We start from the raw sequence: 19,590 nt of genomic DNA on the forward strand, positions 1-19,590 counted from the left end.
GGGTGAAATGTTATCACATTTACGAGCTGGAAATTGTGGGATTGTTCGGAAGAAGCTCCCAGTTTCCTAAACCGTGAAATTCTCATTTAAAAAGCAAAGTAAAGCCTTTGCCATATCTGTAGATGAATTCAATCAATGTTGAATAACTATATTTTTTAAATACTTTACCATTACAATTGTTACAATTTCACGACATGTACGTTCATTTGCTCTTTCATTTAATGCAGGAAAAGACTAAATCACTATGATACTGACATTCCATAATATGTGGCATTAAAAGTTGATATCAATATACCACACAAATATATAATACGCTCTTAAACAACCGACTTACACTTTTTCCAGACTTGTCAGACTGTCAAACATTTCTGCACTGATGTTAGAATTTATAATTCCGGTTAGATTCCTGAAAGAAAACAAAGACAAATTACCCTTTGCTAACGGGAACCTGGTGGTCCCTGTGTTATAGCCTATGGGACCTACACAATTCAGTAGTCGATGGTTTAAGTCTATCAAAATAATGGCGTTATTTTTGTATGTCCTTTTGGCAAACATAATAATGACTTGTATTTTGTTTGTTTTTTCTTACATTGTAAAGTAAAGTTATTTATGTTATCTTTTCGTTGATTTGAGATAGATATCAAAATATCGAAATGTGAAATAGATACCTACCTCAAATAACAATAAAAACAAAGTAATATGGCAAATATTGACTAATTAATGTAAAACTTCTCATGAATTATGTAATGTCCAAATCAAATCCTTTTTCAACAGAGCTTACTCCCACATTATGCGCTCTCAATCAACATGGATAAGTTTATAGTCAAAACCTAAGTCAAGATTATCACGAGTACTTAATTCCACTTTCTTTCACTTTAAAATGTCAATATCTTTTAAGTGTAAATGAATACCTAATGTCAACTGTAGGCGTATTGTCCTCTTGAAAGTAACAGTGAATATCAGCGGTGAATAAGGAAGAAAACTATTCTAGTGGGATTTTCCAGTCGATAAGGGATTTAGAAATATAATTTTCTTTTGAAATCAAAGAGTCTCTCTATCAATCAATCAATATGGATGAGCTTATGGTCAAAACCTAAGTCGAGATTAATCACGAGTACCTTAATGCCACTTTCTTTTTACTTTAAAATGTCAATATCTTTTAAGTGCAAATTAATACCAAATGACAGCTGTAGGCGCGCTGTCCTCATGAAAGTAACTATAAATTTCAGTGGTGAATAGCTTATTGGAAGAATCGATAAGGGATTTTGAAATTTCTTTTTCTTTTGATAATGTCGTTTCACTCACAATTCTATGAGGCTGCCTAAGGAATTGAACAATTCGGTAGGAATCGAAGTTAAAGGGTTGTTCTGAAGACGCCTGCAATGAAAAAACAAAACATGATCATGGAAAAATACACAAATTAACAAAACGTAAAAATTGATTTTTTTTTCTTCTTCATTATAGACTCAAATAAAGATATTGTGAGCTATGTGAAGAAATAACACACTAAACAAGCAGGCTAAAAAAAAAAACAAAAACGCAATAGCAATGTCTGATGATCTTGGAGTGGCTTGGAATCAGACGTGAATGCAGAATGTATTGAAAACCTCACTCTTATTATCTCTACACACAAAAATCGGTTTCTGTATTTATGTCTAAGAACATTAATAAGTTGTCATCGGATCCAGTGTTTGGATGTCCGACTATTTTCATCTGAATAAACATCCTTTTCTTTTCTTGCGAATTATTTTCGATAAACACCTTATCCCCGACAACCATCTGGTACGTGAGCGTTCATATTCGAGCTGCAGTGACCAACACGTGGGTTAACATCGGTCTTTCTTCATGTTGCTTGACCTTTGCTCTTCCTTTGTATTGGAGATATCAGCCATTGAGAGTATGGAGATGAAGAAAGTAGTAAATTAATTTCGGCAGGGCTTCATCAGATCGAAGGATATGAGTTGGTCCAGCGGGAGAGTCGGCTCTCTGTCTTCTTCTATGAATGAATCCTGAAGGACCCCGATTCGAAACCGAGTAGCGTCTCTCAGACAGTGATATCAAAGATCAGTCCCCAAACTTAATTAGACACGTCTAGAGAGAATCATTCGTTCGGTTTTATGTTACTCATGGGGTGGAAAAACCAAATAGTAACACCCTAACAGCAAAGGATCCAATGGGTCCCGATTAAACGCATATACATACACAAACGCGCACACCCACACGGGACTCATGATACACATCGGTTTGTTCTAACATGTTCAAGGACACACATTTTTCTAGAAATATACCATACCGAGGACGTTCTGAAAGTTTACTGCATAACCGAGGACCTGCCTCTTCCATGCAAATTTTAAACAATTTACCGAGTTCTCGAATCGAGGTCGTCCTCGTTTTTGTGAGTTGTCGTCAAAGTTTCTTTTGAGTGTCCTCGGTACCAACCTACCCACGCAGGTAATTGCTACCCGAAACTGCTAAGCGAGAAGTCGCTTGAGAAATACAACATCGGAAGTATAATATGTTATTGGTGGTCTGATCAGGTCTGATAATAATTTGTACTGCTAGCGCGAATAACAATTTGCTCTGCTGAGTGAAGGTATCCCCCTGACGCCCACAAACATGACATTGGTATAGAATGAAATAGACAAATCAAGACCGAAAGTATTGTGAAAGAAAGAGGAAGAGAGAGAGAGAGAGACGGACAGACAGAGAGAGAGATAGAGAGAAAGAGACAGACAGACATATAGACAGAGAAAGAAAGAGAGACATGATAGAAAGGGAGAGAGAGAGAGAGAGATAGAAAGGGAGAGAAAGAGAGGGAGTTAGGGAGTAAAAAACATAGTGGGCGGGTATTCCCAGCGGGGCAGTTTCATCACTTTATGTATAGGCAAATACGACATCAATATCTGACCAACGGAAATTAGTATTTTTACAGCATACAAAGCAAAATATGGAAATAACGCAAAAGTTCAATCGTGGCTTGGTAAAGGAAATAAAGGAAATGGAAGAAATGATAGAAGACGAAAAAAAAATAGACAAAGAAGACAAGAACAATGAAATGACAGACATTAATACTCTGGGGGATGGACAATCGGCATGAAATACAATTAAACCATGGGAGAGGAAATAAGATAATTAGATTAATTTTGTATAGCGCAGCTACTAAAAAGGTATTCTCCTCTGCGCTCTGATGAAAAACAAACAAACTTACAGTGCTAATTTTTCCACAACCCTAAACAGTGGTAAACTATTTAAAAGATTCTGAAAACAAGTGCATCTTCGACATAGCTTTGAAGACGGGAGCGGATGAGGTTTTTCTTATATCTAGTGGTACTATGGTATTATCAAAATCAACCATTAGCAAACAAGTTTTATTCATTGAAATAATGTTATACTGTAATATGTATACTTTTATTCCTTTTAGAAACCCTTTTCCCCTCAAACTTCAATAATATTGGTCCCAATCCTCAAAGATTCGAGAATGAAATGAACCGACCTACAAAGGTCCTGCCTCTATTGCGTCATCACTTACAATATTTCGAGAATATGGAGATTGTCGAAGAGTCCCATCGGTAGATGTAGGATCTGGTTGTCTGAAAGATCACTAAATAAGAGGAAAAATCATGATCATTATCAAAATCGTTATAATTACAGCAATACTGGTAATAATACATATCAAAGTCACCACCAAGACCATCTTGAATCTTATACTGTGCACCATCTGTTGAAAGAGAAGGTCATCCCAGAATGGATAGATAATATACTATATATTGAATGGGGTTTGTAATTTCAGTCTTTCCCCAAAGGATATTTCCACCTGCATTATTTGTTTAAGCTCTCGTACACATTACTTTCCATGTCTAGTACACATTTATCTTTCTTCGTGGCCAGTATATGCATACCGTGCATGAACAGTGTATCTTTAAGGTTCCAAAATAATATAAAATGTTCACACCCCCTAACATGCCTGTATATTTTCCAACGTAATTTCATACGCCGTCTTTCACTGGTCACTGTTCATGCATGTAAGTTTAACATTCGACACTTTAAGTACATTTATTTTCATTCGGTCTTTTAACTTAATTTCACAATAATCTTATCGATTTTTTAAAAATTCTTTGAAATAATAAAATTTCCAGTGCTAAGCAAGGCATAGTTTGAAAACTCATAGTAGACTTGTAAGAATACATTCTTCTGAAGGTTCTATACGACTTTTTCAAATAAAAAATAAGTGTCTATAAGTCCGTAAAAATGCAATACAATGGAGGTCATAAGTATAATAACAGTGACAAGGAATAATAACAAGGAATTAATTCTAGATTATATCTGTCAATTTAGCAATATTCGCAAAATAATCATTTATCTTGCCTACTGAAAAGTCTTTTCTTACATGCCTTACTTCACGATGATCTAATAATAATAATTATGTGTTTCTAAGTCACTGAAGACACATTAGTAATGCCTAATTTCATATCAATGTAAATATGGTAAACAGTTACCTAAATTATGCTATTAATATTAACTTCAGCTTCAATTATCATACATCCAATTTACCTGTGCTATTGAACGCCATTGAACAGAAAGGAAAAATTTAATAAAACTCACAGCTCAATCAGAGTTCGATGAGACGTAAAGGAATCGCTGTCAACTGTCCGAATATTGTTATTCTTCAGTACACTGTTTGAATGCAAAACCAAAAAGAAAGTGTTAATTGACTCTTCTGAACAATGGAATACCTAACACATGGGCAGCTTGCTTACCGAATATCACGACATTCGAGCACATTGTTGTCGAATGGATGTATATTCAGGCAAATCGTTGCCCAAATATGGGAGTATTTAAGCACTTTGCTGCCTGAAATCATCCTGTTTTTAAACGTTGCGAGGGATCGAAGCGAGCGAGGAAGAAAAACGCTTTATTATCTTTAAAGTGCCATTTTCTAATGAAAATGTATAGCGGTTTTTAATATTTTGTTAACACGTAAAAGACGTTATTCTGAAATATTTGATAGATAAAGACTAATTGAATTTCTCCCACGGCACCCATAGACATGTCCTGCGGCACCCCGGTTGAAAAAACGCTGGCCTAGTGGATACGCCACCAGGATGTTGATTACATGGTTCGCGGTTCGAGTCTCGAAGCGGCGATATTGTCCTTTGGCAAGATGATAATCTACATTTGCCACACTCCACCCAGGTTAGGTAAATGGGTACCGGGCAAGAATTAATTTCTTAAAATGCTCGAGCGCTGTAATGTCGGTCGTGCTAACGCAGGGGTGATAATAATGAAGCGTCAGGAGTGGCAATGTGCCAGACATGAGCGCTGTAGAAGACTTCACTATTAATAACAAAAAAGTTAGTCTCATTCTTATTGAGGGAGGTGGAAAGTATCCTACATACATACATATTGATATTTATATAGCGCCTTTACATAAACATACTCATGGCACTTTACATTAGTAAATAAAACAGAATAAGTATTTTGCCCTCCAAGTACATACACTGTAAATTTGTTGTGTAAAGCTGTGTAAAGTTATTCAAAAAGCTGTGCACCACATGAATGAATCAAGCCTGGTTCATACAGTACACAACCTCGTTCACATCCCACACAGCTCCACACAACGCCTTGTCATAAAACAATTACAAAGCAAACAAATAAGTCTTGAGATTTCTCTTAAATGATCCCACTGGGGAGCAGTAACGATGCTTAATGGGAGATTATTAAAAAAAAGTGGGACTTGAAACAGTTATATTTTGTTGATCCTTCTTCGAATTGATGCGGAGGATTTGCAGAAGAAGAGGATTTGACCTTGAGCGTAATGAATATCTTGATTGCTGGATGGGACAGTGCCTATCTGAACTGGCACTCCATTTTATCCTTCTATACCATGCCCCCACTCTACCCCTCTCTCTCTCACACACACACACACACACACACACACCCACCTTCTCACACCCTTTCTTCATATTACTCTGCACGATTTATTGAGCCTCTAAATATCAAGAGGCCATTACATATTCAGAACCCCTGGGCAAGATGTCCTTTTTGAGAAATTTCCGCCTCCAATCCTTTCACACTTTGCGCATATACAGGTACATTAACAGCCCTTGCATATGGATATCAGCTTCTCTTCCTTTTGGCAATACAGCATATGGAGCCTTGCCGAATGATTTTTCCTGGGCCAGGTTCCATTTCCCCTTAAATTTGAAGAAGCAAGGTATTACAACAGGCCCCTCTAGAATTTATTAATAGAAGCACAGAACACGTGTATGTGAACATATCCAACATCATAACAAATTAATACAGATTTGCCTGACCTTAGTTTTAGAGATGAGAACTTTTTGATTTTAAAGATCTTTTATTTTTATTTTAAAGAGTACAAAAAAAGTGATCGGTAGCCAAATGCTTTGACAAAATTATATACTTGTATTGTAGTCCCAGAATTTACTCTGTTTGTATGTTTACAAATCCAGTACATTTGACTGGCCAGCTACTGTACTCTTTTTAATTACGAGAGTTGGATCATAACCATGGTAACCCTTTATAAATACTATCTTTGCTATAAACAAACGAATGGATCCCTCAAAATAGTTATCCCGGAGTACATTATTGTTTATTATACAATGGGTTCAAGAATGTTGCTAAAGAGAAAAATCGAAATGGATCACGTGTGAGTGCATTAATTTTTACTTTATGCACGGGAAATGCATCGGCAACCGTCAATTTCTTGACTATTTACTCATATTGTAGACCCATCTTATACAACAAATAATACAGGATTTTAGCTCGTACAATGCACTGTACTTGGTTAAGTCACATTGAGATGGACAATGAACTCGACGAGTCTTGTTCATTATCCTACTGTGCACATTCACTAATGCTCTTGCAAACATCATTTTTGTATATTATAAAGAACACTTATTCAATTACATTTCCCTGAATTCCTAAACCGATTCGTCTTCATCATGTTCATGCCAAACGAAAGTGGAGTTGGCCAAACAACTAAAGTCTTGTCTCTCACACTTTTTCCGCCAACCATTTTTTTTCTTTCGTTTATACTCTTCATCATCAAAATGCTGCCGTTATCCTTATAATCCATGTATTATGACGGTGTATTAGTTATAGAGTATTGTGTTATCATTATATGCATTTAGGATTTTGTTTATTCACCAAGTTTTGTTCAAATAGGACAGAAAATAATTTTCCATTATTTGCTGAATGTATAGGCATCGTAAATTGTCATTTCATCTCCTTACTTTAGGCCGCGGATCATATTCTAAACCATAATTTGATTTACGTTTACTTTTGTTAATACCCAGCTCAAAATCGATGAAAACAAGATTAACATACGATTGCTTCTATTTTCGTCACAACAAGCAGCGAGCGATCGAAAGATTCGTGACAACTTGAATACAAATGAAATCAACTTCAGCTGTTATTATATTTACGCCATTCGCCATGTTTGCATGCAAGGTCTTCTTTGCCTCTCTCTTTTCTAGATGAATAATAAAAAAACCTTTTCTTTCTTTTTGATGTTGTGCTTGCTTTTTTGGGGTATTACATTGGCGCACATCAACAGTTTAACTGGTATCTCCATACAAATGAAATTAGTGTGCAAAACGATTCAGTCTACAGGCACGACAGCTGTAATTATGATGCAGTATCATTAATCTTAACAATGATTCGCAAAGGTCACTATGAATAATATCTATCAACAACTTACAGCACGAATAGAGATGTATTTGCGGCAAATGAATTGGCGGTTATGCCTCTGATGTCGTTCCCCTCGAAGTCCCTGGAAATAAATGAGAAACCGATATTAGTCGGTGGTCTGATTTCAGATTACGATGCATTGTCTTCACTATTTATATGGAAACTGTACATTACTTACAATTGCCGTGAATATGATGTATTTTTAACTCTGTTGTTGTGTATCTGTGCTCATACAGATTTTGAATTGTGTAGTATAATGGAAACACCAACAAAACAGATTAGAGAGCTTGGGTTCGTTTTGATTTGACTTACGGTCCAGAAAAGAAAATACCTGAACGTACCTTTTATGCCTCTTAGTGTATCATATTCAGACTCTATAGGTTGTAAAATATCGACATTAATACTCCATTTGATTGAATGTAGTTTAATTTCTTCAGTATTAGAAATATCTACATCGTAGGAATCTAGGAATCACAATCACCTCACAATATCATTCATAATCGAAATGACCTTCAACGTGCAATTAACGCTATTTAAGAGATTTATCCAGTGGGATAGTTGTATTCATTCAAAAAATGACATGGAAATGACGTCAGTTTCTTGCCATGAGCAGGTTAAGGGGATTATCAATAAAAGCGGGTGACAAGTTGTTGGAGGAATCATTGTCCCTGCCATTTATACCGTTGATATTATTCCAGTAGGTATACGGTTGATACTATTCTAGTAGGTAGAATTGATGTTAGTGCAACGAATACAATATTCCCATTGGAAGAATTCTATTGTGAAAGCATTTTTACCTCATGACATAATATAACTGACACAATATTGTCTGCAAACCTGTAATTTGATTCAGTTATTTGCGTTTTCTGAAAAATTGTCATAGAACAACGAGATACGTATGGTACAACAGAGGTACTTGAATATGGACGAGAAATTATGATAGAACGAGAGACAGACAGACAGACAGAGATGGGAGTGGATGGGTGAGAGAGAAAGATTGAGAGGGAAAGGGAGAGAGAGAGAGAGAAAATAAGGGGGGAGGGGGTAAATAGAAAGGCCAAGATATACTGTGTAGACAAATGAACAGGTAAATCAATAAATAGATAATGAGAGAAAGAGAAAAGGTGAAAGATTGAGAGAAAGAGAAAGAGAGAAAGAGAGAGAGAGAGAGAGAGAGAGAGAGAGAGAGAAAGTCTAAGAAATTATACGATACCATCTGCGCCCTTTATTATAAGCTAAAAACTTACAGCCAGGCTAACGAGAGGAGATCCTGAAATGCTTCCCCGTCGTTTAGGTCTCGTATTTCGTTCTCCCGCAAATCCCTGGGAAATACAAAGCATCAAGACAAGAATTAGGTTACGAAGAGGAAGCAGCGGAAAATCATGAAATGGGTCGAGATGCAAACAAAAAATATAAGATAAAAATACTTTAGACACACATAAGGAAACGCGATGGTCATGGTGATCGAAAAATAGATCTTTAGTTCGAAACTAATTCGTCGCGCCATTTTTTACGATTAGGTGATATAAGCCGAAAATCCTAGCCCCGTAGGTTCACTGGTAATGAATCTGCAATCATGTTTTTGATTTCTTAATGATCAGGTAAAGAAGAACATGAAAACAGTACATACACACATTGTCCATGACGACACGTTATATTCATTACTGTAGATCGATCTGTTTCCAATTAGGTTTATTCCATGTCAAATACATAACAGCCTCATAAAATGCATTGGCAGGAGAACAAACTGGATCTTGATAACATCATCTTCTTTGGTATCAGAGCGCATGAACAGCTCTCTTAGTTAATATGTCAGCAACAGATTGTGGTCAAGATTAGGCAGTAATTGCTAGGATTGAAATACCCACTTTTTAATCAGAAGTCATTCTCCTCAAAGACAATTTATCCTTCAGCCAAGAGGCTCATCTATAATACCGTCCAAACATGACAAATTCATTCACTTAGCAATGAAATACGGTAGAACTATCTAATCAGCTACATCAAAATGGCGTCGCTGATAAGCAAACATGTTTCTACATAATGATACTGATTACACTTTGTGCTTTATTAAACTGTTATTACTTATCAAGTTTAAAATGTACGTTACCTTCGTATAGGTATAATTCTCTTCCTCGGGTTTTTAAAGTATTTTTAACGACCCAATTAGAGTTTGGTAATTTGATGATGGAATTATATTTGATTTATGAATGGAACGGTGAAAAACTACCCGCTAAATTGGATTATTTTTTTATTAGACAGGAGCAGTGCATGGGTATGACATAACAAAAGTATGTTGGAAGCAAGAAAAACGTTAAAAGATTATAATTTAAAACAGGATGAACACCCACTGCCTCTTTGTAAATCTACAAGATCACCTATAAGGTAAGAAAAGAAGAAAGAATCTATATGTTTTTTTTTATTTATTCTTTATTGGAGTCCTTCATCACAAATTAATTTAATTAAACTAAATTTTCAAGATAAATTTACTTAAAAAGCATTCTACACTGTCCCATTCACACATCGGTACACCCGCACCCACACATAAACACACGTACTCACGCACTCGTGCACGCACACACGCAGTCAGAAACACACGCAGTCAGAAACACACACACACACACACACACACACGCACTAACGCGCACGAACACCACGCACACGCACGCACATGTATATCCCCTACACACAGACACGCCTGCCATGCCTGTAGAGGTAAAATGTATAACTGAAATTCCCAACAGGTAAGTTATTCAATGCATTATTGATTGTTACACGTCGAATACATCTACAAACGTCTGCACACTGTCTTTGAAAAGTTGAACTTCAACCCATGTAAACTAACCGCATTTAGGAGGAAAAAAACGTTATCGTTCAGGTCCGTATAAAAATACCGTTCAAATGATAAAACTCTCTGCTTAATTCTTAGAGACAGCGAGAGACAGAGAGAAGAAAACAAATGGGGAGGGCAAGTTCCAGAATACAATAACACAAACTCACAATTTATATAAACAAATCCAATGCTTAATCACAAAGCTTAACTGTTTTCAAATCAGCATTTCTGGGGCATTGAAGATCAAAAGTTTAACAGATTATTTTTTCACACCTCGAACCACCTACGGCATGGCGGCAAATCATCACAGAGTAAATAATCTACCCTATTCCCCAACAGAGTGCGGATATGTTACACATAAATAGCAGAGTGAGGTGAAAAAATATGAGTATTATGCTCCATTATCTAGTTGTTGGACGTCAACTTCCCGATACGCTACGTCGATACGATTTAATTCGATTATGGGTAGAATAAGCAGGGCAATTAAATTATGATAATTAGAATGATATTAATCATAACAACAATAATAATTATAAAAAAATAATAACAATAATGATATTAATAATAAAAATTAAGATTCTTATAGAGCTTAACATACTTATCATTTCAAAGCGCTTTACATGAAATATATAACTTATAAAGAAAAACTTCAGCATTAAAGATAATAACGCGAGATTGACATTCTAAATGATTTTGCATCATGTAAATAGACAAAACCACCTTTAAAGAAAAGTTAATAAGTAAGCATGATAACGTGAGACAGAAAATATGCATAGATTGAAATAAAATGTGTAGAAAAGAACATATTATAAAACAAGAACAAAATTACATGAATTATACAAATTGTAAGTACAGGTGCTAAAAATCTGGGTATCTACTTTGTGTTGAAGAAGTAGGTCTTTAGTCGGTTTTAAAGGTCTAAAGAGTAGGGAATTTCTGTATATGGCGTGGCAAAGTATTTGTTTCTTCTGATGATGAATATTAAGGAAGTCTTTTTTTAGGTTCATCGCAGTGAAAAAAGATAAATGATAAAAGCTTTCTGAAGTTCCATCCTGAGAAAAACATGGGTTTCCATTACAAAAATATCAAGCATCCTGGTAACCAAGACACTGGTTTTTGTTGACGAATAAATTGAAGAAGAAAAACAAACGCAATCTTGACATTTTCTCGGAAAGTGCATTTTCCCCTAAATCTTCTTATCGACTGTTAATTTGTGCTATTAAGTTACATGCCATTCCGCTTTTAAAAATCCGCAGTTGCCCATGGGGAAAGTAGTTTATATGGATTTCTTTTTCGATTGTGGTCTCCGAGAGAATTTCGGTGTGCTTCTTATTATCCTCTCTCTTTACTTCCTCCTCCTCCTCCTCCTCCTCCTTCTCCGCCCCCTCCTCTCCCCGTGGCAGTGTTAAGTTTATATTAGGGCCCAGGGGTCGTGGTCTCCGCAATACATAACTCACCAATTCCCAAAGCATGCACGTATAACGCCTTCGAGCGCGCGCTAGTCCTAACTGTCGCATTTCTCAACCCGCCTCTGTCTCAATCGTAATTGTTTATATAAGAATCTGAGTGATGCTGAAACCTAAATACGGCTCAAATAGTAATCTTCTTGAAAAAGCAGCGTAAACAATTTAAGAAATGTTTTAGGCACAAAACAGAAATAGAAAGACAATACGTTTTATCATTTTCCTTGGGGATAGGTAGTTCTTCCATTTGCTAAAGTTGCCAGGGTTTTTCTTATCTAACGTCAAAATAGATTTATTGTTTTGGCCATTCTAAATGCTAATATGCCTCGTATTAACTCTCGGATTCAAACCTTTATTAGTCGGACTTTTATTTTTCCCCGCTACTTTTGTATTTTCTACTACTTTTTCTCTTACTCCCACTCTAACAATTTAAAAACTAAATACAGTTTAGGTAAATGAAATGTATATATGGTCATCTAAATCTTCAATTATTCAAACTTTTGTCCGAAATCTCGCCGGGGATAACCATTTAATAAAACATGGGTATGGGCTTCTGGAATTTTCTGCAATGTATACACAATCGACACTAAAGGAAAACAAACAACAAGAAAAATCATTCCAAAACCTATACCCGAATCACCCAACACCGCTATAGAGTCCTCGACCTTCGTTAACCGGAAATATATTTGTCATGTCATCATTCAATCCATCCGTCCGTTGACATTTGAGAGGACAGAGGACGGCTCAAGGTGAACAGAAAGCCATCTCCTTGATTCGTGATAGCATTATTGTGTAAATTTCGATGAATATATGATTTTCTCTTAATACGGTAATCACGTCTCTCCTCCCCCTTAAGGTAAAATGAAAAATTATTCTTATAAGCGATCATTTATCATATCAGTGAGTGCTCTAGGGAAAATAATCCGCATTCTTGTAGAGGATGTTTTTTGTGTGTGCCTTGTTGACGAGTAACAATATATGAAGTTATCTAAGGTCTGATAACTGATAAGGGAAAACTAGAACTTGCCGTGACATTATTCTACAAAAAAGTGACATACCTTTTATTATCTTTTGTCAAAAGAAAGTTTGCATGTTATTTGATTACAAAAATACCGTTGTGTTTTAAATGTATTTTTTTTGGTTTTTTTGCAACATTTTATGTACTTTTTATTCTCCAATACAAGACTATCAAAACATATTAATAACAAAGAAAAATGTATATGACAAACAACTGCAACATTACAATTCAAGAGTCAAACATACAAGCAAAAATCAGAAACAAGTAGTGGTAGGGTCCATGGTAAAACCAAACATTTAATCATGAACACATTAAGGTGTAAGATAAAATGTAGTCCCGTATTCTACCTTTAGATTCAGCTGACAATACAGGAAGAAGTCAACTAGTTTGCTAAATAGGATTGATTTAAATTCTAGACATATTTATATGGGGCAACCTCATCAGAACATTCAATCTCAAAAATTATCAATATGACAATCTCATGAGTTCTTTACCCAGTGTAGTAAACCACTGTTCGTGAACATTGAAGCTCTTATAAAAACTATTCATTAGCTACACAAAAAGAAATGTAAGAAGCGGGAGAGAGAGAGAGAGAGAGAGAGTGTGTGTGTATATGTGTGTGTGAGAGAGGGGAGGGGGAAGGGTTAGAAAAGACAGATATATATTATATATTATATTTATATATATATATATATCTGTCTTTTCTATACACACCTACATATATATATAATATATATAGGTGTGTATAGAGTGTGTAATAGATGGGGGAAGAAGAGAGTGATATATATATATAGAGAGAGAGAGAGACAGACAGAGATAGAGAGAGGCAGAGAGAGAGAGAGAGAGAGAGCACGTCTCCCATTAACAAAACTGAATTGTGTTTACACTATTTGTTCAAATGTGCGTGTAGTTATCAAATACAACTGCTCATAAAATAAGACACGTTTAGCATCAGCAAAACATCTCACACCAAGAAAGGTTAATAATATATCATATACTTACAGCCAATATAACCTTTCGAGACCCAGAAACGTGCCTGGTGCAACTGAGCGTAATTTATTTTTGTTCATAAACCTGATTGAAAATATACCAAAGGAAACAAAAAGTATCGTTAATCTTGTATAATGCCATACATATTCAATACCATTCTCGAGAAAGAAAGTCCATAGATGAGAATTGTTCTTATATATACTTCCATTTGAATATATGTCATAACATTTTCCAAAACACCGATACAAAAAAAATAATCTTCCCATAATCATTTTTCCATAGATTGTAGTAAAAACAAAATATGACGTATTTGTTGTCACTTTTGAATGATATCGTGCATCGTTAGTCATTTGCATTCTTATTTTTTTTGTCACGCTTTAATCAAAATCATGGTGACAGTTTCATACTTACAGCCAGTGCAGGTGACTTAATCCAAGAAAAGCCTCTCGGTGTATATTCGATATTCTATTTTCAGACAAATACCTGATATCAGACAGTAGGAGGAAAGTGGAAAATATGAAAGAAAAGGGCATCTTCATTATCTCGATTAAAATAGAAATGTATGGTTAAATATTTTCCAATTACAATCATTTCTTAGTGCTCCCACGCAAAATGTATATCCTTCATATGTGTTTTGAAATACTTTCTTGGAATCTTACATGATCATTCCATTCTCTCTTTAGAAATCTAGCCATTTAATTGGTAAAAAATTGGAGTCATGATTTTAGCCATGCCCGCCTACCGGTCAATAGTCTTTTAAAAGTTGCCCGCATGCCCCGGCTAACGGGCCGCTAATTACATTTTGGTGAGATCCCCATTGGTTTATGTGAACAAAAATCTCTTTGTGCGAGCGTGGATACAAAATACAGTGCAGTGTGTGTTTGTGTGCGATTCCCGAATGATTGTAACATTCAGGCAACTTTCAAGTGAAGATTTACAGACAATGTCTCAGATTTCCAAGAAACAATGATAATGTAAGAATTCTTTGTAGATTTGTTGTGAATTCGGTATATACACTATGAAAATGACAGACAAAGAAAGCGGACAAAATATACAGTTCCTCAGGTAGACAAAGGAACATGCCTTCACTGCTATTATGTAAAAAGGTGAATATGCATGTGACACCTGTTCTACACATTTTTACATAATAGCAGTGAAGGGATGTTCCTTTGTCTACCTGAGGAACTGTATATTTTGTCCGCTTTCTTTGTCAGTCATGTTCATAGTGATACAAGATATAAAAACTGCTTAAATATTTAAGGCATATTTGTTTTAATAGGCACTCGGTGACGTTACGTCCTGCTATCACCCCTCGGCACGCCTTGGGATTATAGTAGGATGTAACGTCCCCTTGAACCTATAAAAAACTATCCCTCTCATAGCAGTCATTATATCTATATTATTGAAGGCAAAGAGACGAAAGCTACCACCACTTTGGGGATTAATCTACACTAATATGTAACTTAAAAAAAGTATAATTATCGGTCAAAAGGCGCCGCTTTATAGATAGGGTTTCGATTTGGCCGCTTGAGGGCGTAGTTGTTGTTGTTGTTTGGTATTATCGGCGTTTCATTCTTTTATTAGAATTTCGTGTGCTGCTAATTCTCCACGTCATGGGAAAGTTTGCTGGCCAGAGATGCCTATGTTTTCGTTTAATTTGTGATTCAAGTCCGATGATGTAAGTAGAAATTATTACGTTATCTTGAAATGTATGAGTTATATTTTCTTTATAGCCAGATAGCTTGATGAAATATGAAGTTTATGAAACTAAAATGAGGTGATAAAATAATGACATGAATGAGTCGTTCACGTGAAAGATTTCACACGTGTACAGTGTATGTTACGTAATTGTGGTGCACGGTCATGCGTGATATTGTAGTAACATGAATGAGGCCTTCGAGCACTCAATGAATGCATTGAATGTTGAGTTGTCAGTGAGTCAGTGTTGCACGTAATTGTTGCATGGGAAGAAGTCATTGTTTGTTTTCCGTTAGTATGGTGACAGATGGCTTAGGATTGTCAGGGTACATTTAATTTGATACAGGATATGCTAATTGTTTGTTCTGTATTAAATTGCAGATTAAACCCTGCTTGTTTGCTCCAGTGTAACCAGTGTACACCGGTGCATGGTTCCTTTTCATATGTCGCATCTGGGCTGTCACGCCATATCACACGCCATATTTAATGACTTGCCTTTATGGTAAGTATAGTCTTAAATTCCAAAATTCTGTCAAATTATATTTATATATAAATGTATTTCTTCATATTTATGCGTGTATTTCGTCTCATTAGAGGATCATTTAAAGAATTGTGAATGGTAACATTTCAAAGAAAAATACATCAACAACAGATCAAAAGAATAGGTGTTACAAATGAAATTGTTAGATCATTATGCCATCAAATTAAGTGAAGTTTACAATGTCTGATGTTTTTTGAAACTATTAAACTGTGGAGAAAAATGACCGATTAGTTTTTATCCTTTCCTGTTAATTGAGTAACAGGGCGTTTCCTGTTTATCTTAAATTCTGACGTACAAGTCGAAATTACGAAAAAATTACACTGGAAGCTTTCAAAAGTAAATAACACCCCCCCCCCCCAAATAAAAAAAAAAAAAAAAAAAAAAAAAAACCTAAAAAAAAACACCTCCTTATAGTATGTTGGCATTACTTACAGCTTTGACAATCGATGTAAACTTTTAAAGGATCCAGAAGGTATCTCGGTGAGTTGATTTCCCATCAGGTTACTGCCAAGAAAAGAAAAATCACAAGCAACAGTACATTCGATTAAAACTGATTTCTATTGGCTTTCAATATCAGTTTGATAATACACGTTCCCATGCATTCAACAAAAAAAAAATTCATTTATCAGTTGCGCTTATTGTAATACGTAAAAATAGCAAAGACGAAATGTATAAATTAATGTGTGTGTGTGTGTGTGTTGGGGGGGGGGGGGGATGGGACATGGATGTGCCTGCGCGCACATACAATTTTAAACCAAAATCTTCTGAGGGGAATTTTTCTTTCTAGTCCGACATTATTATTTTGTGTTGTTCACTCAAGATTCACAGCTGCATGATTGCAGAAACCTGATTATCGATTTTGTCTCACAATAATTCGATGCACCGATGAAAACACATTTGAACTGAATTCCTGATATTTAATAATCGCTTTGCACTGCCTTAAATTCAAGGTACCGTTACTTACAGGTAGACTAGGGATGACATGTTGGTGAATGTTTCTGCGTCAATACTTTCGATATTGTTGTACTTCAAAAATCTGTGAAAGAGGAAGTCAATGTCATGGAAAATATTGAGTAGGCAATTCAAGGATATATCCTTCAGGCGTGTTATCTAAAACTTACCTAAACTTCGTTTCGCGAAACCATCATACATTCAAGTTCACAGCGATCCCATTGAATGGCGTGTTAAATGCAATACACGTGTTTCAAATGGTCGAGGCTGGACTTGATCTTTTGATTGTTTCATGAAACGACGACCCCCGGAAACATAGAAACAACAGTTTTCGAGATTTAACTTCAAGAACAGCTTTCGCCATGTACTACTAGTAATCTTAGCTTTCTATATGAATTACAATAGGCATAAATACCTGGAGGAAATACACAATGATGACTGAAATCACCTGAAACACAAACGTTGCTCGGTGATTAATTTTCAGTTTGCACGTACTTTTTTTTTATATCATGTTCATAAAATAGTTTACCTCGGCAGCTTCGATCGTGCCACTAGCTGAAAAATCAATTGCTCTAGTTTTTCCGCTTTAGTTTAGGAGGCAAGAAGGAAAGGCCCTTGAATATAAATTTTTGATACTTATTTGTAATATCGCTAAAACCCCCTTAAGGTAGCGAAATGATCAATTTCTTGAAAGAGAGAGAGGGGGATAGAAAAGGAGAACTTAATAAAACAAAGCATTTATACAGTAATATCCAATGTAGGTTGTTTCTCTTGATTATTCGATTGAAATAATCATAGACTTCTAAGCATCGGTTTTAGAAAACACGATACAAAGGACAAATTATTTCACATCGGCCTTAATGACAAAAAAATGTTTTTACTCTTATTTAAAACAAAAGCTTTTTATTGTTGAAAGCATTGCAAATGTAACTGGATACAAGGTCGCAGTTTCCAAAACTGGCGGAATAAAAAGAGTCATAGAACCTACTTTTATATAATGAGTAACCTATTTTCTTCTTAACGAAATTCAAGATTTGATAGCCTGGTATATATGATGTTGTAATAAATGAGACAAGTTAATATGATTAAATTCATACTTACAGTTTGGTCACATTGGACGATATGTTGGAGGGAACTTGTGTTAGGTTGAGCCTAGAACAATCTAAATGGGTCAGCTCCTTACATTTACAACCCTCTGGATAGGATGACAATGCTAGAGGGCCGGAAAAGGGAAGAAGGAATACAACGGATTTACAAGTTATTGATCACCAGGTGCATAAACCAAATGTCAAAACACTTGCAAAGCGGGTGACAGATAGCACTCGGAACTGTCGGCCACCGTGGCTGACAGTAGGGACTTCTGGATTTGCACAACGACAACGTGGATTGCTACGATCGACGACCTTTTAATGCACTGCCTTCAATGGACGTCACACGTATCAGTCCACGCAAATCTAAAAGTCCCTAATGGCGGTCTCGGAAACTTTCTGGTAACTTATCAAAGGGTTCCTCTGGGACCGCCGCGGCGGCCCATGAGGCAGATGTCCATCCTCTAATAAATTTTCTGGGGGTGCAGAATGCCGACATTGTCGATCCCTAGGGCTGTCGGTCTCCACATGCTCAAAGGCTGTCGATCGCATGGCCCTCGGTCAACTGGAATATCCCCAATCAAACAGCATAGTCTACCAGTGAATAAGTGAAATGCGTAAAGATATTCCCCAATAATACCACACGAATGGCAGGGATTGACAATGTAATCATACACCCTTAGGAAAAACACCAAATCAACAAACGATAAGAGGTAAGCCAACTATTAACTGACTTTCAATTCTATTCTATTACATTCTCAAAGGCTATCGATCGCATGGCACTCGGTCAACTAAAATATCCCCAATCAACCAGCATAGTCTACCAGTGAATAAGTGAAATGCGTAAAGATATTCCCCAATGATACCACACGAATGGCAGGGATTGACAATGTAACCCTACACCCTTAGGAAAAACACCACAACAACAAACGGTAAGAGGTAAGCCAACTATTAACTGACTTTCAATTCTATTCGTCATAAACAACATAAATAAATCAATGCATGTACTCAATTATTTCTTTACTATGTACATGTGTTTCCCATTTTTTTTTAGCCCGAAATGTCAGAGAAGAAGAAAAGTCAAATAATAAATCATTTTCGGTTGAAAGCAAACAAAATTAACTTACCTCCATTCTGGCACCGGTGATTTTATAGGGTTAAATTGATGTAAACAACTTACCACATTCGCTATTCTGTTGACGAATAGCCCCATCGACCCCCGTATACACAGGAACACGAGAATCAAAATCGGCTAGCCATCCATCATCAATAGCTACGTATGATACAAGAGTGAACAAAGA

General features: G+C 35.9%; 1 protein-coding gene across 1 annotated transcript; it reads right to left on the reverse strand.

Moving 5' to 3' along the window:
- Positions 1-330: 330 nt before the first annotated feature.
- LOC590137 (relaxin receptor 1-like) lies at positions 331-19,338 on the reverse strand. Its single transcript, XM_030981330.1, has 11 exons — positions 18,303-19,338; positions 17,215-17,286; positions 16,683-16,754; positions 14,423-14,494; positions 14,024-14,095; positions 8,958-9,032; positions 7,721-7,792; positions 4,603-4,674; positions 3,530-3,601; positions 1,306-1,377; positions 331-406 (listed from the first exon to the last, which is right to left on the reverse strand). The coding sequence occupies exons 2-11, from the start codon at positions 17,232-17,234 to the stop codon at positions 331-333; spliced, it is 675 nt and encodes a 224-aa protein (XP_030837190.1). The 5' UTR covers positions 17,235-17,286; positions 18,303-19,338.
- Positions 19,339-19,590: the final 252 nt, after the last annotated feature.

This window comes from Strongylocentrotus purpuratus, unplaced genomic scaffold (assembly GCF_000002235.5).
Source record: "Strongylocentrotus purpuratus isolate Spur 01 unplaced genomic scaffold, Spur_5.0 spur5_scaffold_11, whole genome shotgun sequence".
Taxonomy (NCBI): domain Eukaryota; kingdom Metazoa; phylum Echinodermata; class Echinoidea; order Camarodonta; family Strongylocentrotidae; genus Strongylocentrotus; species Strongylocentrotus purpuratus.